The 26,419-nt window shown below is 38.9% G+C and overlaps 2 protein-coding genes across 12 annotated transcripts in view; one reads left to right on the forward strand and one right to left on the reverse strand.

Moving 5' to 3' along the window:
- LOC110050736 (protocadherin Fat 4-like) overlaps positions 1-4,371 on the forward strand; it is a 29,543-nt gene extending 25,172 nt beyond the window's left edge. For 3 of the 11 annotated variants that reach the window (XM_020756662.2, XM_020756661.2, XM_020756664.2), the window contains exons 15-16: positions 11-61; positions 243-939. In XM_020756662.2, the coding sequence (XP_020612321.2) occupies positions 11-61; positions 243-397 (206 nt within the window). In that variant the 3' untranslated portion in view covers positions 398-939. The other 8 variants (XM_020756665.2, XM_089275584.1, XM_089275580.1 and 5 more) reach the window with 7 other exon arrangements.
- A 769-nt stretch (positions 4,372-5,140) lies between these two features.
- LOC110050735 (uncharacterized) lies at positions 5,141-25,902 on the reverse strand. The gene is made up of 25 exons (XM_020756660.2): positions 25,616-25,902; positions 23,985-24,076; positions 23,226-23,269; positions 22,995-23,067; positions 22,183-22,290; positions 20,956-21,190; positions 20,733-20,850; positions 20,300-20,429; positions 19,062-19,157; positions 18,629-18,679; positions 18,175-18,237; positions 17,736-17,829; positions 17,120-17,145; positions 15,805-16,986; positions 14,867-15,383; positions 13,997-14,182; positions 12,746-12,904; positions 10,757-10,906; positions 9,186-9,303; positions 8,442-8,571; positions 7,895-7,993; positions 7,469-7,513; positions 6,853-6,909; positions 6,691-6,743; positions 5,141-5,436 (listed from the first exon to the last, which is right to left on the reverse strand). Exons 1-24 carry the CDS (start codon positions 25,695-25,697, stop codon positions 6,696-6,698), a joined length of 3,903 nt encoding a protein of 1,300 aa, XP_020612319.2. The 5' UTR covers positions 25,698-25,902; the 3' UTR covers positions 5,141-5,436; positions 6,691-6,695.
- Between the last annotated feature and the right edge of the window lie 517 nt (positions 25,903-26,419).

Here is a 26,419-nt window from a genome sequence, read left to right on the forward strand (position 1 = left end):
ATAATTTCAGAGTTCAGCCACCATGACGAGGACGAAGGCTCTTCCCCAGACTCCGCACTAGGTACGTGCCCATCGTGCAACTCTGAGCCCACGCCACCACAAGAAAACAGTCCAGCGTACTTTACCTTTGAGTTTTAGGGAGAATGGCGGGACTTTTCCCCGAGGTAACCCTCGCAAACGTTTTCTTTTGCTTCTTCCTCGTGTCTGTTAATTTGTCTCTTCGTCTTGTTGTGGTCTTTCAGGGCATGCCCGCCTGGAACTACTTAGAAAGCAATATCTCTCGGTCTTTCGTACTGCAGGATCCCCAAAGGTCAGTGTCCTGCATCCCGCGAAACCTATCCTTCTCTTCTCTTCCTATCATTTTCTTTCCGTTTCTTTTTCCAGTTTCCTGTTGTGACTCTGTCCAGGATTACTCTGCATGAATGACATTTTGTGCCGTTGTTAAGAGCCCAAAAGCATCTTGCTTACTGCTATCATTTCTCATTAAGTTCTTTCCTTTTCTTGCTGTTCTGCTACTTCCCTCTGAACAAATTTCTACTCAAACTCACTTTTTCACCAGCTGTACCAGACTGAGTTGAGCTCTCTCTATCTCAGTTAACTATCACTGGACATTTTAATCCCATCCGGGTTTTCCCACGCGGAGGAAAGCCCTCTTCCCACTCCTCTCTTGCTTAGACTCTTTGCACTCCCAGAACCTTTTCTTTACTTCATCTATAGCCACAGATGAATTAAAATTGATGGCGTGACACGTCAGCACCTATCTAAATTTCTCAGTTCCTCAAATGCATCCGCACTTAGGCTCTCTGCAGCAAGGTTTGACACACCTAGCCATTCCCATAGCGGTTTAAAAATCTGTTAATCCTTTTCATGCCTGCTCGTTTTATCAGTTTTATCACCGTGCACCATATCATTCAGCTCTATCGTTTCTTGTTCTTTACTTCTTCTTGGCAGCCAACACCTAAAGGACTGTGTAGGATGCAAGTTCGACCGGTTTAGATAGGTCAGTCGTCTAAACTCTTCCAGCTATTCAGTTTTCCATTCTTTTCTTGTTTATGCACTGCAGCATACACCTCACAGTAGAGAACTTGACACATGGTACTTTTTCTTTGTATTGGTCGTGCTTTCCCTTATTTCAGTTCTGTTAATTATTCGTCATTTCGAAGTTACTATACATCATTAGATTTCATTTCCATTTCAAGTCATGTCACCCAACCCATTCCATTTTCACCATCGTGAGTTGATGTATTTACTACAATTCATTCTCCAATTAAATTCCTCGCCCACGAAACTTACGGCATAAAATACAAGCAAAACACCTTAAACGCCCCTGAATACACCCTGCAAAAAATATGTCCCCACAACCTGAACGAAAATATCTCTCGGGTAAATCCCCTACCCATAAATAAAGAATTTGATCTACCCCTTCCCTTCCCCCTTGACTGTTGTAGAGCTTACTTGTAACTCACATCCTTGCCCTAAGTGTTGAGTTTCATTTTAAAAAAATATGCAGACCTTTTCTGTACTCCCTTTTGTTATCGAACGTAAGCACAAGAAAACCCCCAAGCGCGGTGCTTATTTAGGACGTTTCAGGAATATATTTGTAAGTTTGAATAAAAAAATACAAATTTAAGACTAATATCGATTTTAAAATGTTCCACTACTTACTGTCATCTACGCGAGTTTAAAATCAAAATTCTCTCTGTCGCTTATCATACATTTTATGTGATCGACCTTAGGATAACCTGATTCCTAATCATAAGGTGTTTCGGGCTGTTAAATCGTTCAATACAGTTACACAAATGTAAGGAGAAACTAAGAATTTTAAAAACACTGATGGGATGCAGGTTTATAAAACGACTGCAACCCTAACCCTAAGTTTAAAAACAATTAAACAATGCTTAAGCGATTAAACAATTAAAATTATTTCTAGATCCATCACAACAGTGCGACCCTCCCCTCTCTTAAATTAAAAAAATCATTCTGTAACCCGCGTATCTTTAATTAAGCTCAAAAAGAGTTTATAACAATTCAGACTCAATGTCATTTTTGACAACCTTTCTTGATAGAGGACTCCCTTGTGCAATTACTGAGGGGGCGTCACTAGCTGGCATGCCTCGTAGGTAGGTAATTAGCTGACTTTCCCTAACCCTTTCTTAAATCACTAACCCTAATCTAAATCATAACTAAACAGCTAAGCCGCAAGTCCCAAATTATTTCTAGACTAATTAAACGTTTCTTAAACGATATAACCTACCTACGAGAAATACCAAAACTTAAGTGATGCCCCCATTCGTTACAACAATTAGGAAGCTTTCAAACATGAGAGCTGTTCCAAAGCGTAAGCTGTGGTTACAAAGGAATTTTATCCCACGCCGGTTAATGTCACCCAACGATTCCTCTCCACGTTGCGTGACGTTCACTGTGTGTAGCCAAGGCTTCCGTAGTTTTTCTAATTCTCGAATTTCCGAATCAGTATTTCTACAGCAGCAACCCCAAACTCTGTTGAAACGTAAAGATTTGTTACAATCACGACCCTCGCTACTAGCGTAAACATAACTGTACAAGGTCAACCTTTTGACATGAAAATTCCGTTCGTGTCTTGCAGATGAAAGCACAAGGCCATTAAAAGACAGAAGGCGACGCCCAACCTTACAAGAAGTAAGACTTAAAAACTACTTTAACTCCGTGGAGTCATCGTCTTGCGCATCCTGTGAACACGTGAAAATTTACTGCGTGCAGGAGACGGTCACGTGATCCATTGCCTAGCAACCACGGAAACTTGCGGGACAAGAGTGGAAAAAAAAAGAACGAATGCAACTGCCTGGTGCAGAGAGGTTATTGATCATTACGTTATGTACGCCTTGCGTGCCTACAAAGTTAATTTTAAGCGTTTCACTGTATAGTTGAAGGAAAAGTTTGCTTGTTTGTTGGAATTAATTCAAGATAAATACAAGGCGATTCTAAAGCTGGGCTAAAAAGATCAGAGTATTAAAATTCGCTTGTCAAAAAAGAACAGAAAACAACGAAAGTTATAACATGTGAAATGTAAGTAAGAGTAAGTTATTATTAATATTTCAAGCACTCACTATAAAAGAACACAGTTCCATTTAGCATATTGCTATTAGTTACCCTGAATAGAGTAAGAAAATGCTGCATTTATAGGCTAAATGCCAAAAATGTTGAGATATTTATCTCCCAAGATGGAAATGTAAATGTTAATATGAAAATATCTTGTTAAGAGAAGAGTTATTGACTGGGAGGCTTCTCCCGGATCTATATTGTATATTGATTATATATGATAATCTTGTATAGGCCATTTCCAGGTTGTAAACGTAGTTCTTAGTTCTAGAACCTTTACCAAAGAAATGATTTGTATAGATCAATGAAAACTGAATTCGATTTGAGCAACTTGTACCTGTTGTTAAATCTTTTTTCACAGAAGTTGTGATTTTACATGGAGCGGTTTGTAACAGTTTTCAGTACCGCTTCGGCAATGCAGAGTTTTCCGGTTAACTTAGGACGCAATGCAATTTTTTTTAACACCAATCAGAGCACGATATTCTAACCTTTTTACGGCAAGTGCGATTGCAGAGAATTTCTCATTACACTGTTCTGTTACTAAGCTTACTAGAAAAATGACTTGTAATCTTCATACAGGTGTCATCAATTTTCACCCTTCAAGGTGTAAGTTTTATAGCAGGATTCTTGAGCTTAGAGCTTTCAAGCCTCAGAAAGAGAATTTTGTTCGTACTGTGGATGAGACCCCAAAACGCGTTTGTTAAACCACGATTTGCATACTGTAATCGATTGATACTGAGCCAAAGCTATCCTTGCATAACGACCTAAGAATGTAATGAAGCTTTAATAATACGCGATTGATATACACGTTTTTCCTTGCCGTTGCTGAGCATGCGTGTTTCCGCAAGTTTCGTTTTGCGTTTGTCGCTAAGTGATTGGTTAAAAAAAATCGTCCAAAGTGCCTACCCAATCAGAATAAACGTGTCTCAGGTGACTGGTCCACGTCACTTTTCCCGCGCTTTTCACGAACTGTATCTTTTCACTACCGTTTGATTCGATTCCCGTCTTTACACTAGCTGTCTGTCGCTGTTGATTTAAATTCAAGAACTTTCAAAACTGCTTGAGCAACCGCTGGGACTATTTTTGTTATTGTTCAATTGTAATTGCAGCCATTGTTCTATCGTACAATATCTCCTTAACCAATTTTGTAATTATGACAAGTAATTTAATTTAAATGCAAATTCGAATGATTAACTTTGTGAGACAACTAAACAAGGTTTAAAGTATAGTGAAAATTGATTAAGAAGCTTATTTAGCTGACTCGAGAAAGAATTAAAATTGCAATGTTGGTGACTTTGTTTGTGTCATTACAGCGAGTGGTGTTCAATCAATTCTGGGTCAAACTGAAACCAGCCTCTCGGTGAACACGAACGAAGTCGATGATTTTTCGAAATGTCTCCGTTATCTTCGGCGTTGACAAGCGATAACCAGAATTACGTCCGCGTTCGGAGGCAGGCTAGAGATTCTTCGGATTCACCCACAAAAACCAATCACCGCAAATCTTCGAATTCAGAGGGTACCCCGAGTAATCCAGAAAGTTTCACGCCAACATGACGCCAAAAGATACGCTGTCAGTCATGATGCGTAGAAAAAGTCCCCTCGGTTTGCACATATCTCAAACACGAGTCTGACCAAAGATTTGGGTTCGCTCCTGTCGTATAAGAGGGTTTATCATTTGATGTTAGTACAAAACCAGACAGTCCAACCGCTAATCGTGCTGCTTCACACTAGAAAACGTGCAGCACGTAAGAGATTTACTTTTTACCTGGTGTTCTCACCTCATTTTTCTCTAGCGCGGTAGACAATAATTTAATTGGGAGTTCTGTAGTCTTGTATAAATCTCCCCCAACCTTAACTATCCATCATCCCATAAAAGTTTTGACCCTAATCCGAGCTTGTTTGTATAGCCGTTCTTTGGAGTCCTTTTCTGGGGCTTAGAGGACCAGGACGAAGAAAAATATAGGGGAAAAGACTTCCCAAGGAAGTGCCATTGACCAACCATCAACGCAGTGAGAAAATCACTAAAAACAGTTACATAATCACAAGCAGAGAGTTTACCTCGTTTATCTTTGTCTTAAGTTATTTATTAACAAACAACTTCAGTATATATTAGAAACTTCATCAATGGAATAGCAGTATGTTTGGAAATACAAAAAAAAAAAATTTGAACGTTACAAAGTGCGTTCTTCTTAAGTCGATATCTTAAGTTACACGAATGAGGATCGTACAAGTCTGAGCAATATGTACAAATTTTTAAAAACGTTTGTCAACATTTCTGCGTTATTAACTGGAACAATGTTGAACGACAACAAAAACTATTGTAACTCCAACTTTGGACTTCAAATGCGAAACAATGATCTGAAAGACAAACAGAGAACATGCGTCTGTCCTGTTATTGAGCATGAATTTCGTCATAACGTTGTCAAAGAAGCTGTGGATCCACGACGCGATCGCCGAGTGGACCCGCAGACTACTTTGACAATGGTATGACAAAATTCATTGTCAATAACAGGACAGACGCATGATGGAAAACTTACGTCAGTTTGTTTTTTACGATAACAAATTGTCAAGTTGTCCGCTATCGCTCGTTGATGCATCGCATAAAATATAAATTCATGTGTCTGTCCGCTTATTGACAATGAAAACTAGCCAATGAGCGCGCGAGAACTTCTGCAGTTATCGTAAAAAAGGTAACGGGTGGATTTCGGCACGTCGGGGAGGAAGGGAGTATAGCCTACGTGCAACAGTCTCGCAAGGATTGCAATCCAAAAAAAAATTGATACCAAGAAAGAAACGTGCACCATAAAACGTTTGGCTTGGGAGACACGGCAGCCTAACGATTGGCATGATCAATTCCCGCTCCAGCAGTCCGGGTTTAAGCAGCGGCAAGGGTTTTTGCGTTGTACTTTTCGGGCGATTAACTTTACAAAACCTCTCTAAACAAATAAACAGCTGGCAAATTGTTAGGGATGAACTAGCTTCACTTCCAGGATAGGTGTAGCCTGTGAACACAGATGAATTTCCGGCTTTTGTGTTCTCAAGGCTAAGATCTGTGCGTCAGCGATCTTCAGGACCGCAACGAGCTTTAACATAGAGCAAACGATTCTTTTGAGCAACAAAATGCTTTAAAATTTTTCTGAACTTTTACGGTTCCCTTAACATCTATCGCAAACATGCGCCCCAGAATATTTTTGAAGACAACTTTTTGCCAGACATGCGCGAAATCTAATCCTTGGGTAGGGCAAATCCATGGCAATGTCTATGTTAGTCAGTGGCAAGTACCATGGTAGCACGTCCATGTATAAGCAACGCAAGGGTTTAAACTACAGCACCAATTTTATTTGAAGGGAGCTAATTCACTAGAGTGGAAATCAATTTGCGGGCACCTTTCATATACATGGTCTTATCAGAGAAAAATAATCATATAGGTAGTTCCACCTTACCCCTCCTGCTACGTCCCCCCCCCCCCCCCCCCCGAACCACTAGTAGAAACTACCAAGGGGAGTATGGAAAGATAGAGAGAAAACTGTGGGAAAGTCCAAATAAAGTCACGACTTCAAACGCTTACAAAATGAGGCTTTACAGTAAAAATACCTGATAACAAGTTCTTACCTTGCTTAGGAAAGGACTTTTACTCCGACTGTGCCTTCCCGACTGTAATTTTTCTGTTTAAACAGGAAACACATAACATGTATGATTACCGACCAAAATTGAAAGAAGATCACCAAACCTACACCATCAATTTAAAGATCACCAAACAAGAACACTACCTACCACCAACACTCGCAGTTTTTTGTTTTTCTTTATAAGTTTAGAAATGCGAGTCTTCTCCTGGAAACAAAACAAAAAAATGGATGCACATCACGGAACACTTCAGGCTACTCGGCAGTGAAGTTACAAAAACAACAGGACATAACATTCGCATATTACACAGGCGAACATATACAATAGAAGACTACCAAGCAAGACTATCAACAACAACAACAACAACAACAACAATCTTAATTCACACTATTCAGGTACAAAAGAAAGGTAAGACAAAAAGAGAAACTATAGAAAACGTAATGATAGAGATTATATAACTATATGTTCAATTTGAGTCAGTGTGCAACAGCCGAAGTAGCAAAGCTTTCGAGTTGGCTGCGGCTTATTTACAAATAAAGAAAGGAAGGAACGAAGGACACAAATAATCCATCAAACCGAGGCCTGGTGCCCAACCATTCGTATGAAAATGAGTTTAATTTGCATGTGAATCAAATCCCATTTATCCGTTTAAAAATGAAGTGCGGGAACACTGATGGCATTGACGGTTCGTATGAGGTGGTGAGTATGGAAAAACTCTTCTTATCATGGTCTGGGGATGATGCAAAACACTGTGATTATCGCGTACCTTTCTGTTGGTCGGGTTCTCATAGCATAGAGAACATTCAAAAGCCTGTGGTGAAACAAAAGAAAAATCGTGTTAAAGAACAAATTCTCCTTATTTGCCTCCATGTACAAGACAAGCCACAGGTGTAGTTTTACACTTGAGCTTCACAGCTACCAATCTGACTAGCCTCTGATGCATCTATGTGAACTTTGTTCTGGCACCCTTCCATAATAAAATAAATAACATGGTCAAGAGACAGCAACCTTCCATAATGGAAGGGTGCACCGTTTCATAATAAAATAATTAAGATGATCAAGTGACAAGGGGCTATTCACCCTAAATTAGTTATACTAAGCCCGGCTTGGTTGATCTAACAGTTACAAACATTAAATGCTTGATCAAATGCGTGAGCAATTCGCAAGAAAAGCTGTTGTAATTTTCACTGACCTGGGCTGGAGGAGAGGCATAAAACTCGTCATCAAGAACTCTGAGATCCTTTTGGTGAACCTCCCATGATTCACCCAGATCCAGCAGTCGGATATAAATCTAAAAATCAGCAAAGTGTTTAGTTAGATAAGCTGTTTTGACACTAGAATTACCATACTGTGGTCTGGATCTAAATACTTTCAATGATATAAGTGTGTTAAAAGCCAGAAATAAAGTGAAGATCTTAATCCTTTACGGACAGTGCTTTTCTTGTCTTCCGGGTTGGTGCAGACGCGGTTCCCGAGGTTCCTTACCCCGTCTGTTACTTTACGGGAAGTAAAACTAAGCCAAGGAAACATGTTCCATTAAGACGCACAACATGAGATGACGACGTCATATCACGATGGAATGACGTCATGATTCCCGAACAGCCGCCATCTTGGATCCGCCATATTGGATTTCTTTACTTTCCCAGGCCGTCAAAAGTAAACAAAATGAGTCAACCCTTACGCCGTCGAATCGAGACAAAAGCCTTCAGCTACGAGACATAATTTAACAACCTACTTACCTTCCCTTGATCGAGGGTTTTCTCCACCAGTGCTCTGTACCAGTAATCGTCCAGTCCCTTCACAGCGCACTGCTTGTAAAGGTGGATTTCGCCAGGATCAAGAGGTCTATTTTTGGCTTTAATGTGAGCCCTAATGAAGACATAATTACTGAGCCTACACTGGAGAACAGCTTCAAATGATGATAGTATCTTTCATATCTGCACTTTATTACTTAACTAATGATGAAATTCAAATGTTTTGTTCAAGGAGAAGTGTACGAATTTACAGTAAGTCGTAAATGGACATCTGTTAACACAACAAAAGACTACTTTAAAAGTATAAGCTTTGACAGATGTGAATAACTGGTTCAATCGTACTTCATTTTCAAGAGTCACTTCTTTAATTCCTTCAACAGTTCACTTGAATCTGGGATCTTCAAACCAGCAAGTAATTATTCTGTAAAACGAATGATGTCAAAAGCTGTTTCCTTTCCTCAAACCAACAGCCTACAAAGCTCCTCAGCTGTGATAGCATAAGGCCGCTTTGATATGCGTTGGGGGTTACAAAACTCATTGTGGTCTCCCCAGGACCAATAACTGGCCTTTTGATAGCCTGTGAACAATTACTGCCGGCTCTTAGAGTCAGGATTGGAGTAGTCTGGCCTTTCCTTTTTAGTGAACTTTCGTCCTCAGGCAATAACAGACTGGTACACGAATGTAGTGGTTTGGCAAATACAGTACATGTAATTGTAGAACAGCACTAACCCCATCCGCTCCATGTCATCCACAAAGCAAGCTTCCTCCTTACTGGTTCTCACAACACGAGCCCAGAAAGTCCCGCTGCTGGACACGCTCTCTGTGGCCACAATCCAATGCTCCTTGCCTGTAAATTAAAAAAAAAAAAAAAAGAAAAATAGAATATTTAGAAAAGGAAGCCACAACAGACTTAGCTGGTTTTCATGCAGGCCCTTTATCCTAGTCGAATTGAAATTTGGAGTGCGTTTATACGGAGGGAGGAAATTCGGAACCCGGGCAACATTGGTGAGAGGCAAGCGCTCTCACCACTGCACCATCCCTGCTCCCCAAATGAGCATGACGTGATTAAAAGGTAAATGAAATAAATTTTGCCATGTTCGTTAAAAGACTGTTACACTCTGATATCCTTGCCAATATTTACATTCCTGTGAAAAATGACAACAGTGAAGAAAATAATTATTAAAAACCCAACAGGCTTGATGTAAATATTAAATGATTCCATGTATGGCCTTGTTATAATCTAACATTGAGGGCGTCTGCAAGCCCTGTGGGGAGTTTAAAGATTCACATTTCAGTGGACCAGGGCTGTCTGCTGCTTAATGGTTCCCTGTAAGATCTTGTTATAATCCGACATTGAATGTGAGTAGGGCTTGTGGGGATTGTCAGGGACCAACGACAGAAATGAGGAATCGCCAAAACAAAACCACAGGGCTGATATGCGGAGCCGAGGGCAGCCATAACAGCAGCTTGAAACAAGTGCACCAGCACCAAGAATGCCCCCACCCTGTTTAGTTTTTCTATGAACCATCCTGAATGCTGCTGTTGTTGTAGTTGTAGTTAACTTAATAGAGCAGTGTTCAATTGCGTGTCAAAAAAAACTCAGGAAATTACTTTGTTATACCTCCCAACACAAATACATTTTCCGATTGGAGAACATGCCACGTGTCGGGGGTCAAAACTCACTAACTCCCTAGAGCAAACAAAACTCACTAACCCCCTAGGGAAACAACAACTTGAACTTTCGACTCGCACGTGATCAGGTCATGCTCCTTGAAACCGCGGCAAATTTGTGAGCCAGCCGGCGTCAAACAAACGATTTCTTCGCAGTTTTTTTTTTTTCTATTTTTGAGTTGGGCGGTATAACAAAACACTTAATGACTGGTCCCGCGGGAAACAGTGAGTTTTGTTTCCCCTCGACCTCAATGTTCCCCTCGGCTTCCCCTTGGAGAACATTGAGGGTCTCGGGGAAACAAAACTCACTGCTTCCCTTGGGGCCAGTCATTAAGTGCTTGTTGGTTTTGACTTTAGTTTTACTACCTTTTGAGATTGGGTGAGTAGTCTAGTTGGTACATAATAGATCATAGTCATATTTTCGGTATTAGACTGGAACTAGCTTTTAACTGAGGCTAATGCAGGGAGTCTTTTCAAAGAGGTTTTATACCTTTTCAATGATATTCCCCCCCCCCCCCCCCCCCCATGAACCTCCACTGCAAGCTAGTTCCAGCCCAACACCAAAAATATGAACATGGTCTATTGGTTTGGTTTTAGTTTAATAACACTCTAAATGATGCAATCCTAACCTATTTCTACCGGCAAATCTTCGCAGTCTGAGAGCAACTCCTCTGAGCTTCCACGGGAAAGGACTTCTTGTGAACACAAGTCGTTCAAAACAGGGTTATGTTTGTCTTGTACCTCACCATTTACATGACCTTCTGATACAGATGAACCCCCTGAGGAGACAGTTTAAGGATCAAATAGAACCCATCGTACAAACCACCTGCAGGTCAATTGGTTAGTATTTAAACAATCTTATGACTGTCAGCTGCCATTTATATTTCACCTGAGTCACAATGTGGCCAGTCTTTCTAATCCAGATTATACAAACAATACACCTTTTGCTGTTCATTTACAGAAAATAAACATTCATTTGTGTCCAAATTTCTTTCTTTATGGTCAATAAACTCTCATTAACACCAATATGACCTTCATTTGCGCGTAAGGAACGTTCAAGAATAACATTTACATATGCATTAACATTCAAAATCATCAAAAGAAAAACAATACCTTCATTTGACATTCATTGACTGTTAATGTATTTTCATTTTGGTCGAAAAAAAATTCGTTGTCGCGAAACGACAATCATTTACACTTTAGGACATTCAGTTTTCAACAAAAGACTTTCAATAACACAATTTGCACGAGAACTAACATTCAATTGCATTATTAGGCAACCATATCCATGAAGGTAACAATCTTTAATGTGGCGAGAAAAACATTACAGCCATAATAACATTTATTTTTGAAAGATAGAATACCAAATTCGCTGAACGATTTATCCTTCAATTGCCTCACTATTGAGGCATCGTGGCAAATACGTTTGCATGAAACGAAACCACTGTCCACATTTAGCTGCCGTAATGGTACCAATACATATTTCGTTGTAGAGCTTGCTGCAACAGCTGCGTGCGATAATTTCACAGAGCAATTCCCTGGCGTCTTGCTTCGTCTCTTTTGACATCTTCAAAGGCCCTGACTATCCTTTCGCGGTGTTCAAATGGGATTCTACAGTATTTCTTCGTGGCATTTCTGGAGAAATCTAACTGTCACTATGACACACGTATACTGTAGTGCGCCCTCTGAGTTGTACGCAAAAAGTTTCATAAGTGGCCGAATTTACATATATCTGGAAGGGGAGGATTGTGACAATATGTTTTAAAAAAAGTACATATGGTCCCTTGTTCTATAATCAAAATTTCGAGGAAAATTGGGCGAGATATCTCTGTTCAAAAGAACTGCGCGAATGAGCGATTGTTTTCTCTTAACGTTTGGTGAAAACACTGTAATGTTTGTCTTACCACACTAAAGATTGTTACCTTCATGGATATGGTTGCCTAATAATGCAATTGAATGTTAGTTCTCATGCAAATTGTGTTATTGAAAGTCTTTTGTTGAAAACTGAATGTCCTAAAGTGTAAATGATTGTCGTTTCGCGACAACGAATTTTTTTTCGACCAAAATGAAAATACATTAACAGTCAATGAATGTCAAATGAAGGTATTGTTTTTCTTTTGATGATTTTGAATGTTAATGCATATGTAAATGTTATTCTTGAACGTTCCTTACGCGCAAATGAAGGTCATATTGGTGTTAATGAGAGTTTATTGACCATAAAGAAAGAAATTTGGACACAAATGAATGTTTATTTTCTGTAAATGAACAGCAAAAGGTGTAATAAAAAAAAAAAACAGCAGTGGATGAAAGCAGTTGGGAATGCATAGACAGTGAATCATTTATTACAAAAAGAAGTACTATACTCTTCATTGGCTGTAATCTCAAGGCAAAGAGCAATAAAATCTGGCAGGGGGGTGGGGAGGTTCATTTAAGGCCAGGCACTGGGCAAATTGACCAGCTAAGAGGATGATTTTGCCTGGCTGGTTTGACTATCCAGAGGAAGATGTTCTGCCAGCCTGTGAAAAACCAGTTGCCCTCCCGCTGAACACATTATTTAATGAAATCGCTGACAACATTTGTTGAAAGAATATGGAAACACATCAAGACAATTTCCCTACCTGCCACAATGTTGCTGTCATCACATACTACATCAATGAGAGATGGATCAGCAGAGGACCAAGAATATGCCTCATCCTCGACTCCTGAAAAGCTGTATGAACTAGGCACAGTATGAATTGACTCAAGAGCTGGGTCATGATAACCATCCTGTTTGAGTTCTGAAAAACAAACCAACACTTTTTACAGGGCTGTCAATAAGGGCCGTAACCCATAGCACCTGTTACAGCTGAGCATGCTTGATGGGCCCTTGATATTTCAGGTTAACTTGCCTGTAGTTGATACAATTCACCCATGCCGTAACAAGTTTGTTACGGCTGTGAAGATCAAGGCTACAAATGAATCAAAACTTAGTGACAGCCCTGTTTTAAATGGCAAACATTTGTGGAAAAAACTTCCCACTGAAGTGACAGACCAACCCAGTGTTAAGGGGTTTGGGACCAATTTTGCCACTTTTTTACCCCAATAGTGATCTAGTTACATTTATTCTCTAGTTTGTTTTCCTTTACTTCTGCAGTAATGGGTTAATCCCTTTGCAGATTACCGATGAAGATGTAGATGGATGTCTGCAGTTATTATTATGTGAAACAGCTAAAACTTGAACAGTACTAACAGAAACTGTCATTGTCACACCTACCGAACTGCCACATGAAAGGCAAAGGATGGTGCACTCAAGTGAAGCAATAAATCAACTGACACTTGTTTGCTGTTGACAATTGCTGCTGTTGGTACTAGCGGAACAAACTGTCTCACAGGCAGTTCTGATACAGTAGAAAAGCTAAAACTTCCATACATTTTAAATACTGGAGACTCCCCAACACATACAGTAGCCTTAGCCTTTTATCCTAAGATTCTCATTAAAATTCTCCATAACAAGGGTAGACTGTCTCATTCAGTTACACATACAAATACTAGTTGACACATTTTGGAAACATGTCAAGACAAATTCCCTACCTGTGTCACTGGCCACAATATTGCTGTCATCACACTTTGTCTACAGCGAATGGGTCAAGTGCAGGAAATCCACCCTTGATCCATCCCTAGTAGACAAAGTGTGAGATAAATACTACACACACTGTCTACCTCGGATGAATCTAACCCTAATTCACAATTACAGTGCATGAGTAGACAGTGAATGCATTTATTTAAAAATACAATGTTTATACTATACTCTTGATTGGCTGTATTCTTAAGGCAAAGAGCAATGGTATTAGTTGAGGGAATATGGAAACACGTCAAGACAATTTCCCTACCTGTGTTACTGGCCCCAATGCTGCTGTCATCATCCACTTCATCAAGCCCTAGGGATGGATTAACTTCAGACTCCCCCCAAGGATCAAGTTCATCTTCATTAGCCTCAACTCCTGAAGAGTTGCATGCACGAGGCACAGTATGAAGTGACTCATCAGCTGAGTCAAGATGACCATCCTGATTTTGTTCTAAAAAACCAAACAATACTTTTTAAATGGCAAAAAAATGTCTAAGTCCACCATCAATTATTGCTATGTGAAAGAGCTGAAACTTAAACAGCACTGACAGAAGCTGTCATCAGGCTTTTCATTTGAAAAGTGGCCATCCAACATGTACTATAGGGCCTACTCAAATGAGCAATTTATAAGACAACATATGAAAAATAAAACAATTTTCTTTAGAAAGTGGCCATCCACAGGATGCCTGGACACTCATCTGGCTAAAAGCCTGGCTGTCATTCATCAAACCCACTGAACAGTCACATAATAAACTATCCTCAGTACTAAAAGCTTTCTGACATATCAGGGCTGTGTTCTACAAATGCCCAGGTGCCATGGACAACTAATATTTGTCTTTGGGTGACTTGAAAAACCTACTTTTTTACATAAGCTTACACACGTATGTGCTGGCCACCCAGGATTTCATGGTTAGGAACCTTTGGGATCCTCAGAATTTTTCATAGACCACAGCCTCACTAAATTTTGGACTATTCTTGTTCTTCTCCTACACAGAGACAATACTTTTGCACCGGGGCAAATCTGATTCTGAGCTTGTTTAAAGTATATTTACAAAGATCAGAACCGGGTTGGGCTGTGTGCTCAGATGTAAAAGAAAAAACAAACTAGAAGCACCAGTTTCAAAGTCAATCTCACCAGTAGGTTCAATCTTGTGATCTTCATCAACATCTTCCTGTCTTTCCTTGGGGGGTGAGCCTTCAGCTTCCATTTCTTGAGAGCTTGGTAGACTAGCCTCTACAAGGCTTTGACCTTCCATTGAGCCAACAGAAAAAAGGCCTACATCTTCATCTGGACCTTTTATCTGCTCATCATAGCCTCCTTGCAGCTCTGGAATAGCACATGTTCCTCCTTGGTCATGTGTGTCATCAGAATTAGTAATGACTTCTTCGCCATCACTTGCTGTCACACTGTCGCCATCACTGGACACAATTTCTTTGTTCTTAATAGAGAGAACTGGACCACAGCTAGTAGCAGCTGATGTGTCAGCTTGCAAGCTTGCTTCCTCTGGAGATGAATCTGTAACAACTTCAGACACAACAGAGAAATCTGTTTCCACAGTTTCAGGTTGAATGTCTTTTGGTGCCTCTTGTGCACTGCTTTCATCCACCTGGTCAACCTCGGAACACTTGGCAGCTTTCAAGTTGTCCTCAATCTACAAAAACCAAATGCAAACAAAAGGATGTTAAGTCTCAGCTTATTCAAAATTGACTGCGTGGCTACAAAATCAAAAGAAGTATCACCAGGGCTTAAGAAGTGGTAGCCTGCGAGAGCATCTAGTTTTTTTTTTGGTTTGTTTCATGGACCAAGGAAAAACCATCTGCGAAACCAAGCCACAGATCGGTTTACGTGACAAAATGATAATGTCGAACTACATACACGTACATGTAAGTTTAAAAGGTTTAAATAAAAAATGAAACATTCAACCTACACGTATAAAGATGTTACAAATTGTACAGTGTCATTACCAATCCAGTTCCATCTGAGCTTGTTGTACCATACTGCATATACAAGGTATATGGTAACCTTCAATAATATATAACCAGGGCAAGTTATAAGTACAAATATGTACTTGCCTCTTGGTCCCAGTCTTCCTGTGATGCTGGCAAACCATTGCTGGTTTCTTCAGGAGTATTCCAAAAGGGTCCAGCATGAGTATTATTCAAGGGCTCAGCATCATAGCTTTTCCTGTCTCTGTTCTCTTGATCAGCAAGATAGAACTGGTGATCCTTCATCGCTTGTTGTAAAATGGACTCAAAATTACCACTTGAGTCAAATGCACGAACAATCATCTGTCCAAGCCTGTTATTAATTTCATAACCATCGGCAGCTTCCTCAAGATACCTCCTTGAGAAACCACAATTAGGTGTGATCACATCGGCAAAATAAACATTGCTTGCGTAGATCCACTTTATATCGCATCTTCCAGTCATCTTGCTACCAAATTTAAATGGATCATTGAGCTTTGGGCAGCTCTTTGTAGAGTCAACAGCTGATACCATCTCAGCCATCCCACAAAACATAGAAGTTCTTATTCCTGAGAACAAGAGGAAAACAGGACTCTGGTCTCTGCGTGCTGCTTCACCAAAGACACGATTTAACTTTTGGTTGGCATAGGCTGTGGAACACCAAATGTTGAACTTCATGCCCTCCACAATCCTCCTGATATCAGACCTGATCATCAAAAATCGTGCTCTGGGTAAGTCCTCCTGGCAAATCAAATTGAAGGAACATTTGGTCAGGATGTGGTTATAAGTTGTAAAGTCAACACATCCAGCCGGCAAATGAGTATCTGTCACTGCATTGTTAAAGCCGTCAAATGCATTTACAGGCATCACAGTGACTGCTTCATCCTGTACTGGCAGGTGTAGAATACCAGGAACACTATTTTGCTCCAGAGCAGAGTGAAGAGGAACCTTCTTCGACAGTCCTTCACGTTCAGAAGAAACTGGAACAAACTCTGCTGCTTCAGCACGAAGTACAGGCTTATCACCACCCACATTATCATGCTCCTCAACAGGGACATCTATTTTATGAACATCAGCAGCAACTTGATCAGTAACACCAGTCTCAGTGTTTGTCTTTGCCAATGTCTCCTCTTCTTCAGATGTACTGCTATTAGCATCCATCTTTGGGACAGTGTCTTGTACAATGTTGCCTGGTGTCACTGTTTCTGAAGTATGTTGTTTGACAGTGTTGTCTCCACCAACAACTTCCGCAGTTTGTACCTTTTCTGCTTTTGGCTGAAGAGGACGATCCTGAAGACAAAAATCATTAACACGTATTGTTTAGATCACGATTAACTGTTTAACCTTTAATTAACAAACATTCTTTCCCATCGGGAAAAAGCAATGATTTGCATCCAAATAAACAGGAAGGACAAACTCTCACCCCTAATCCATGTTTTTGGTCTTCCACTGAAATGTTGACAAAAAGAGTTGAGTTAAATGACTTGCATGGTCATAAATATTATTATAATAAGTTAATCATAATATTCACCATGACCAGAACAAGAGACAGAGTGGAGGATGGGCAATGGTCTCATCTGTAAACAAGCCTCTAAGACAGTGTATAAATTTAAACATAAGTGATAGTGGTCAATTGTGTGCCCAGTAACCTACAGCTGTAGTATCCCAACCAAGTTGATGTAAAATATATAAATTATAAGCTGAGAACTGGCATTATGTGTCTAATTTGAGCTGGTACATGTAGTTTCAACAGGCCCTTTGAACAACCCGCTCACTTGGTACAGGCTCAGCCATGCTAGGATGCAAGTGGCACAGTGGGATTTCCAAAACAACTTAGAAAGTCAAGCATTGCTTTGTTTTGGATATCCCACTGCATGACATGTGGCTCAGCATGGCAGATTTGTACAATGTGATGTGGTCATGCAAGGGACCTATATGTGTCATAATTATACTCCTCTCCAGCTGCAATGTAAAATACAAAAAAAGTTGAAAAGCAAAATAGCAAAACCCAAAGTTTAAGAAGAGCTGCTGTGACCCACCTAATTTTGCAACTTTGCTGTTGATACAAACTGGAATCTCGCCACATGAACCCAGCATCACATGATAAAGTTCACGGCCTTTCTTATTAGTGACCTATTGAGTGGCAGAAAATAAAAACTAAAACCCAGCAAAAGAATATGTACATTGATATTAATTATCAGACGACATTGATAAGATACCCAATGGTAACAGATCCAATAAAATTGAAACTCACATCCATTATATGACTGCCTTAATTTGATAATCTAAGCACAGGTACAAATTGCACCGTCAGGTACATTGGATACACATACTGTTACCAACGCTAAGTTTAAGATTTCTGTTCATCTTAAAGGGTATTTTGGGGGGATATTAGATCTTGCCTTCACTGTACGTCTCAGTCTATACATGTATCTGTTAGACCCGACCCAATCTCCGGTAGAGCACTGTTGTTATTACCTGGCCTTCCACTGAAGCCATCAGAATCTTGTTGAAAGTAAAGTCTTTAAAGCACCACTTGGCCTGAAAAGCATAAGAATCAAATTATTAACTATGTAGGAAAACATGAAGGCCTTTCATGTAGAGCCACACACACTCGTAAGAGAATATAATTGGATGGAAAACTACCAAAAAATTACATCTTAAGTGTGGTGGAAAGCAAATTATATTAATAGTCTCTGTCATACACATAAATATTTTCTCTTCTATCAAAGTTGTATTCAAATTATTGCAACCACTTCTGTAACTTTGAATTCAATCACTTTTTATGTTTCAAACTTTCCTTGCATTAACAAAAATATGATTTATTAATACACCCTTGTACATTGTATCAGTCTGTCCCCATCCAACCAGAGTTCAAACAACAGCATACATGTTCTTTCAAGTGAACGATGACAAGAAAGATTTGCATTACCTCATAAGGAAGTTGTGTTTCTGGATCAGGAAGTAAACAACACTCCAATGCCTACAAGAACAAAAAAACACTCTTGGTGATCATTTTCACCTTAATTTTGGCATGATACAATGTACTGCTGCATGTAAGATGCTATAAATTACTACACAGTCATACTAATGACTATACATTTGTTACTATTAAACATCTTGTTCTCTGTTTATACAACCCTCAGGCTATTAAATTTCACAACAAAATATACATTAAAATAAGTAATGTAAAAAAGGAACAATAAAATAAAAACTCACAAAATGCAGGAAGTGCCTAACAAAAATTACCACTTTGTAGAGTCTGCTTAGAAAGTATGTGTTGCAAAAAATGTCAGTTTATTTAATAGAATGGTGCCCAACAAACACCATTGATAATGATACAACCCTTGACTATACAACTATACCTGAAATGAAATATCAACCACATCTAATGGTAGTTGACAAAGGCTTGAAGGTGAGAACTCGTCAACAATTCCCAAGTCAAGGAAACGGAGCCTTGCCTAGAAACACAGTGTTGTAAAAAAAAAGGATAATGTAACATTCAGAGAAATAGTTTACCATGAAACATCACAATTTTAAAGCATCTACAAGTAAATCAGTAATATCAATTTAGCATTGTAATAGTCAGTGTATGCATGTAACAAGCACCACCTGGGTACCAGAGGTTTTTACTTTCTCATATTGCAGGATACCTTGGATCAGCCAAAGGTTGACATGGTTGCCAACAGAGTGCATCTTGGGATACAAGCGATTGGAGTTTTTGGCATATAATGGCGTGCACAGTGCCAGTGCTGATATATAAACGCTTAACTACGTAAGGTGACTTGGTGTCACATCTATGACTTCTTAACTTTGCCCCCATTTTATCCCATATTGAATACTGTATCCTGGCTGATAGCGGGTATCTTATGGGATCCGTTTGAGTCCAAAGTTTCCCAGTGAACATAATACTAACTTAGAAAATTGGGATTATTTGAGCAGAGCAACAGGGGACTTTGCCTGCTTGCCTGGCTTTTGTTACCCTTGGTGCCAGAGGTTTTTTGTTTTTCGTGGTGAAGCTGCAAACAGTGAGCTGTGATACTGCAATTTTTGCAGTGGAATTTAAAAAGCCTTGGTGTGTCTTTGGCGTGGAAGTCTTGTGGAATGCACCCTAGGTTACCAGTGACACAGCTGCAAGGAAAAACCTCTATGCTGGAATGCATAAACTTCCAGTTGATGTCTGTGATTGAAAATATGTCTGTGCTTGAGCACTCTATTAAAGACTTGACTGAAATCAGAAACTATGCATGAAAGGCATCTGGCACCCAGAATGGACAAGGACAGTCAAGCGCTGCACAATCAAAAGTTTATATGTATGTGCTTCACAGTGCCTTACTAACTGTACGACCATCCTAGCACTGAAAATCAACTGGAGTAATCAGTATGCAGCATTCCCAATGTGTAAAGCATGTGCATCCCTACAAACCCCTTCATACAAATTTAAGTTAGTACACAAAGATGGATTATTGTGGTAGGTGTAATTTGCTAATTAAAAAAAGATTTCTGCAAGTTTACCAGATATAACAACCAAGGGGTTTAGTAAAGAAATACACCACCAATAATTTGTGTGTAAAAAATGTGTGTGTAGAAAATCTTTACTTACCATGCCAGAGGTCGTAACAAGCTCAATCCTGGTTCGGCAGAATTCTTTGACTTGTCTATGGCGGACTGCACAAAGTGTTCCCTCTTTTAGAACAACAGGGTCACCAAACCCATGCTGAAGGTAGTATTTTCTACAAAACAATTCAGTACGAAAATAAAAAACAACTAGTACTGTAAATTGTACATGACAGAAACAATTATTAATAATAAATAATTGCTAATGTTTCAAACCTCCAAGGGGAAGGAAAATTGGTTTGAAAAATTGGGTAGTTTGAGAAAAAATCAGGGTTAAAATTACATTGTTCGACTATAAGAGGAGGGAAACAACTCTTGGTTCAAGTTATCAGGAGGTTTGAAAAATCCAGGGTCCAAGCAATTGGGATTCTACTGTATACAGAATAAGATACAAACAAGGCGCCTAATAAGAACCGCACTTGATAGCAACTTGAATTTGCCTCTGTTTTTCCATTTCTGGTTCTCCTATCTTTGCAATCCAGAAGGATCCATTTCTGGCCAGTGATCCAACCACACAGACAGGAAATACATCTTTACCTAAAATGCAACAAAATTGTCTATCATTGCCAGGCTAGTGATCCATGTGAGCAATTCATGAAATGACAGCAGTATATAAAATGTACAGCCAAAGGAGAACTGCACCTTTCAGCTCATCGGGGAGATTAACACGGGGTTCCTCTGGGGGACCTTTTTGGTCTTCAGCTATAGGCTCTTGTGGAGGTTTTACACAAGGCTGATCAGAGGAATCCACAACAGGACCACTCAGTGGTTCCTGGTTGGTACTTGTAGTTTCAATGGGAACAGCAAAAGGATCTTTTTTAGCTTCGCTTTCACCATCTCCAGCAGGAGAACTACATTGTGTAAGCATGGATGATACCTACATGAACGCAAAGATAAACTTAGGATGCATTGCATGACATTTGCTGCATTCTACAGTATAAATTATACTTATTTTATGATCATTTCATAGTCTTCGTAAAAGGATCTTGTCACACCTACATGTACATGACTGTAATGTACACTTAAAGTTTACTACCTCAACCATGTTATCATGATTTCCCAAAACAAAATGTATAATCTAATCACAAGGTGTTTAGAATTAATTTTCCTGGTAACCAAAATAGTCCAGGCTGTTAGAAAATGTTATCAACCACTCAGTACCTTAACCGTGTGAGTGAAAAATCTGTAGACACTGATTTGATTCTGACAGGTCAAATTGTGTACTGACCAATCACAATAAAGTTCAGGACATGTATGTAAGCAAACCTCAAAACCACAAACCAAATTACTGATGTTACATGTATTTGCAGTTTAGTTTCCTTGTGCATAATATTGGCTTTTCCCTTGCCACACAACACAATGACATTCCATAAATATTTCTGGGGTTCACGGTTTACAGAGTTTCACAGTAACTTCAGACAATAACATTTATGTTGTACCTCAACTTTGACTATCCTAAATATTTCAAAAACCTCATCCAACAATAATTGTCACTTTCAACTGTCACATTACCTGGGAAGGATACAGGATTTTAGAGAAGGGGGTCCGAGATACAGACTGCCAAAGGTGATCCCCTGTAGGGAGGTCCATGGGGTATCATCCCTCAGAAAATTTCCAAAATTGAGGTCCTCAGAAATGGGATTTCCAGCATTGGGGGTAAGTCAGCATGTTATAATAAAATTATCTCATTTTTTTTTAACTTAGGGTGTTTGACGAAATCCCCCGAACCCCCTACATGTAGATACACCCCAGCATTACCAAGCAATTTAATGGCAAAAAAAAACAATTGTAGTGCTGAGCTGATTTCTAATTCTATGTAGCAAACTTAACTAGACAAACAGCCATGTACATTGAACCTGTTAACAGTACCTTTGCCAAGTAGTTGAAAGCTTTCTCGATTTTTGTTTCACAGTCTTTAATTTCAGCAATTCTCTTTTTTGCTGCATTTTGAAGATGGATCAACTGACTAAGAGTCTCCTGAGAGTACAAAAGAATACCAAACAATGCATTTACTAGTTCGGCCATGATAGATATTCACATACAGCAACAATTTTGAAAACCTTATTCACCAGAAATGTTAAAACTTTTGAGGAAAACAACAGTTAATTTAACTGTACTAAATAAATGATGTACAAAGATGTGCACAATTTAATTCACAGGACAGATTTAAAACAGTACAATGTATCCAGATCAAGCAGCCTGGGTTCCAGCCCTAGCTGGGGACATCATCTTGTGTTCTTGGGCAAGACACTTTACTCTCACAGTACCTCTCTCCACCCAGGTGTATAAATGGGTACCAGCAAACTTAATGCTGGGGAAGACCCTGCGATGGACTAGCATACCATCCAGGGGGGAGTGGAAATACTCCTAGTCGCTTCATGCTACAGAAACCAGGATAAGCTCCAGCCTGTTGGGCCACTTGGCTTGTATGCAGACTTTAACAATAATGTAAATTTCTCAAAGAGCTCAGAAAATTTCAACTCTGTTTTGCCAAATCTAACCATTGGATTTGGTTGGTGGACTTTTATAGAAAATGAAACTCATTTAGAAAGGCAGTACATGTATTCACAATTAAGAAATGTTATTAAAGTAAATGGGTGAAATTATTAATTAATTAATTAAAAAAAGAGCTGATTGTGGGCTGCCTTTGACTTGTAGTTTACATCACCCAAAATCCATACCTTTTCTTCTGTTTCTGTATATTTTAACTTTGTCAGGACATTTTTAAGCAGATCATTTTCTACTTCTATTAACCTAAGAAGAAAGAAAAATTTTTAAATTTTCTGATCAGAACAGCTACTGTAGTTCAAGTACATGCAAACTCTGTCACTGAGAGAGTCTAGTAATGAATAAAGTTACGATGACGTCGACATTCCATCTTCTACAGTACATTCTAGAAGCTTTTAACTTACTTTTCAATGTCACTGACATCTTGAGACAGCCTTCGTTCTTTTGCCTTTTAAACAATCAAGTTAGAACAAGAAATAGTTAATACCTGTAGAAGACCTTTACAAACATCGTATAGTGCCTGTACAACTACATGTACTTGTACCACTCATGAAGCAAAGAACTTAACAAGGTTGAAAGGAGGTAAATTGTACATGTAGAAATAGAAAAAAGCATACCATAAATCCTCCACGTGTATTTAGAAATGCTAGTAAAGTGCCAGATTACCCCTGACTTTTTGAACCATACATGTACTCAATAAATGAGGAGTTATATATTTTGCAGTTAATTACCATTCTTATTGAGCATTGTTGATAATTTTTCCGAAGATCACAAGTACTGTGCATGGATGTGCTTATTTTTTGGTTATAAAGGAGAAGAAAGTTAAGTGCTTTATAAAGAGGAGAATTGAAAATTTCTGGTTGTAAAAGGGTTTCTTTGACATGGGACTTCACAGAGGATTCACAGTTACTGTAGTTAATTAAGGCATTTTGATTTTCTATGGCATTACAAAACACTACATGTACACCCTTCCTACATTGTACCATAGCCCAATTCCAAGAGCCCTAAGCTTCTCTATCAAAGTGAGGCCTGGTGCACAACCATTCATACGAAAATGAGTTTAATCTGCATGTGAATGAAATCTCATTTTCATAAAAACCGATGGGCAACAAGACTCACTTTGACAATTACATTTTAATGAAAAACTAAATTAAACATTTTACCTTCAGTTCCAATGGCTCAACTTTGTGAGCCCTGAAGACATCAAGGCTGTGTACTTGGATGTTACATTGCGCACACAGATTTATAATACTCTCTGCAAAATTCAATCATCACTGCAGTAAGGACACTCGAACTGTAAACACATGACATTTTTTTGTACATTTTTTTGGTTATATAATATACAAGAAAAGCATTTTATAAAAAAAAAAGAATCTTGTTAATTTGAAGAGCCCTCATTCTGCAGTCACTAAATAACTGTACAAAAAATGTCAAGAGTTCACAGTTTAAATGTCTTCACTGTAACACTATTAATAATATACATGTATATCTATAACAACAGCATTTAGCCAAAAGAGTAAATTCCTGAGCAATACATGATTGGTTTGCTCCCAAACATGAGATTCCACAAAAAAGGAATTATGGCAAATGCTAAATTTGAGACTTTGCCAGATGGCCAGTCTAATTAAGAGATAGAAAACATTTACCATGTTTATATCAAGTTTTAGTATACATCTACTAACGTTCTATCACGAATGCTGTTCTCTGATTGGCTACGCTACTCACTATCTTTTCTGTGATGGATAGTGAGTAGCGTAGCAGTGTGCCCTTGTTAACAAAATGACGGCCACTTCTTGGCATTTTCGAAGTGTCTGTGAAGAGGATTTAGATTAAGTTTTGAACGACTGGTAGATTTATACTAAAACAATAATATTAGATTATTCGCTCTCGATTTCTATCAACCGATAGTTGACCCGGGAGAATGAGAGATGTTATGGGAACACAAGCTAACCGGCGAGTGTTTCCATAGCTTTTTTAAATTCTCCCAAACTTCCACAAGTGTTTCTATAACTCAACAAAACCACGGAGAATATGTTTTCTATTTCTTTTAGAAAATTCTGTGACGAAAAAAAAAAATCAACTTGGTTAACCGATCATCAAAATGTAATTTCTCTTTTATCATGCCATCATTATGTGAACAGCTCGTGCTGGCTCTTGTTTCAGTCGAGTTATAGAGATATGATTTTAAACCAATCAGCGTACATATTTTCTAATATATTTTACTGAAGAGATTTTTTAAGATATCTTCTGTCACATTTCAACTGTGACAAAACCAATCACATGGTACAACTACACATCATGGATCTTTCTCACCGTTTCTGGGAAACGAATGGTGTTTCATTAGGGTTTACCATCTTGTGCACGGGTTGGTGACTTGCTTCAGAGAAAAGCATTAAAAATAGTCCCAGTATCTTGCAAACAAAATGTAAAATCTTTTTTCACGGTACCTCTGCCGCAATCCCAAGCTCGCGAAAAATAAACATGACACTTCGTCGCTTTTTTCTCAATTCTTGGAAACACACGGTATCCAAGAAAACTACAATGGCAGTTTCTTGGTAAAACTTACCAAACAAATCACAATTTTCATTCTAAATTTCAACAGATTTGCAGCGCACAGCAATTATTTTTTTTTCCGTCACGTGCAACCAGTACAATATTTTGCCTGGGCATACTTCGGTACACTATAACAGGGCAAATGAAATATTTATTGAAAGCAAATGGTTGGAATAAAAAGACTTGCGGGAATAAAATTACTATGTACAGACAAATGAAAAAAAAAAAAATAATAACTTACCATATTTACAATCAAAGCATTTGAAATCTGCTCGCTTTTCCGGATGATTGTAGCAAATAGGCGACATGGCCACGGCGGCCATGGCCGCGTCGTTCCTCCGAGAAACGACCTCTTTAGGTGGATTTGTTTAGCTTTCTAAACCGAAAAGAAAAAAATCACAACTGTTTTCACGTTTTTTCAGCTGAAATACAGACAAGAACCAACATAGTTTCCATCCGCTTTCATTAGCACTGTGATCACTTTTGTAATTAACGATTGTTTTGTCACTGGTTACGCATGCTTCGAAGTCTCGCGCGTTTTTCCTCCGAAGATGACGTAGATAAGAAATATTAGATCGTCGGCTTATCTTCGTAAGAGTTCCTTATCTATCCGACGATGCGTCGCTAAGTAACAAATGGAGCGTCTTCACCTTATTACAGAACCGCTGGTCAAGAGGAACGAGTGCTCCCATTGATGCAAAAGCTAGTGGAAATCGCTGGAAAAAATTAGGAAACTAGACTGTTAATTTCAAAATTCTTTACTCATGCCCATGAAGATTTTCGTATTTATTTGCTTCGCTTCCGTAAACCGTCTCGCTTTTTCCTTCTTTTATTTGATCCCGTGACTGCATCGCTGCTCTGTCGACTCACGATCGGGCGAGAAAAGCGCTTATCTTAAATTAAGCTGAGAATAATGATAACATATAATTGAAAATAAAAGAGACCGCCTATAGACTTAAAAAATTTACATGCAAATACAAAACGCTATCTGCTAAAATTCCCATGGGGTCACGCGGTCTCTGTGTCTTATTGTTAAATGATGTCA

The sequence above is a fragment of the Orbicella faveolata genome, unplaced genomic scaffold (genome assembly GCF_042242905.1).
Source record: "Orbicella faveolata isolate gen_17 unplaced genomic scaffold, um_ofav_v1 contig_36, whole genome shotgun sequence".
In the NCBI taxonomy this organism is placed as follows: Eukaryota; Metazoa; Cnidaria; class Anthozoa; order Scleractinia; family Merulinidae; genus Orbicella; species Orbicella faveolata.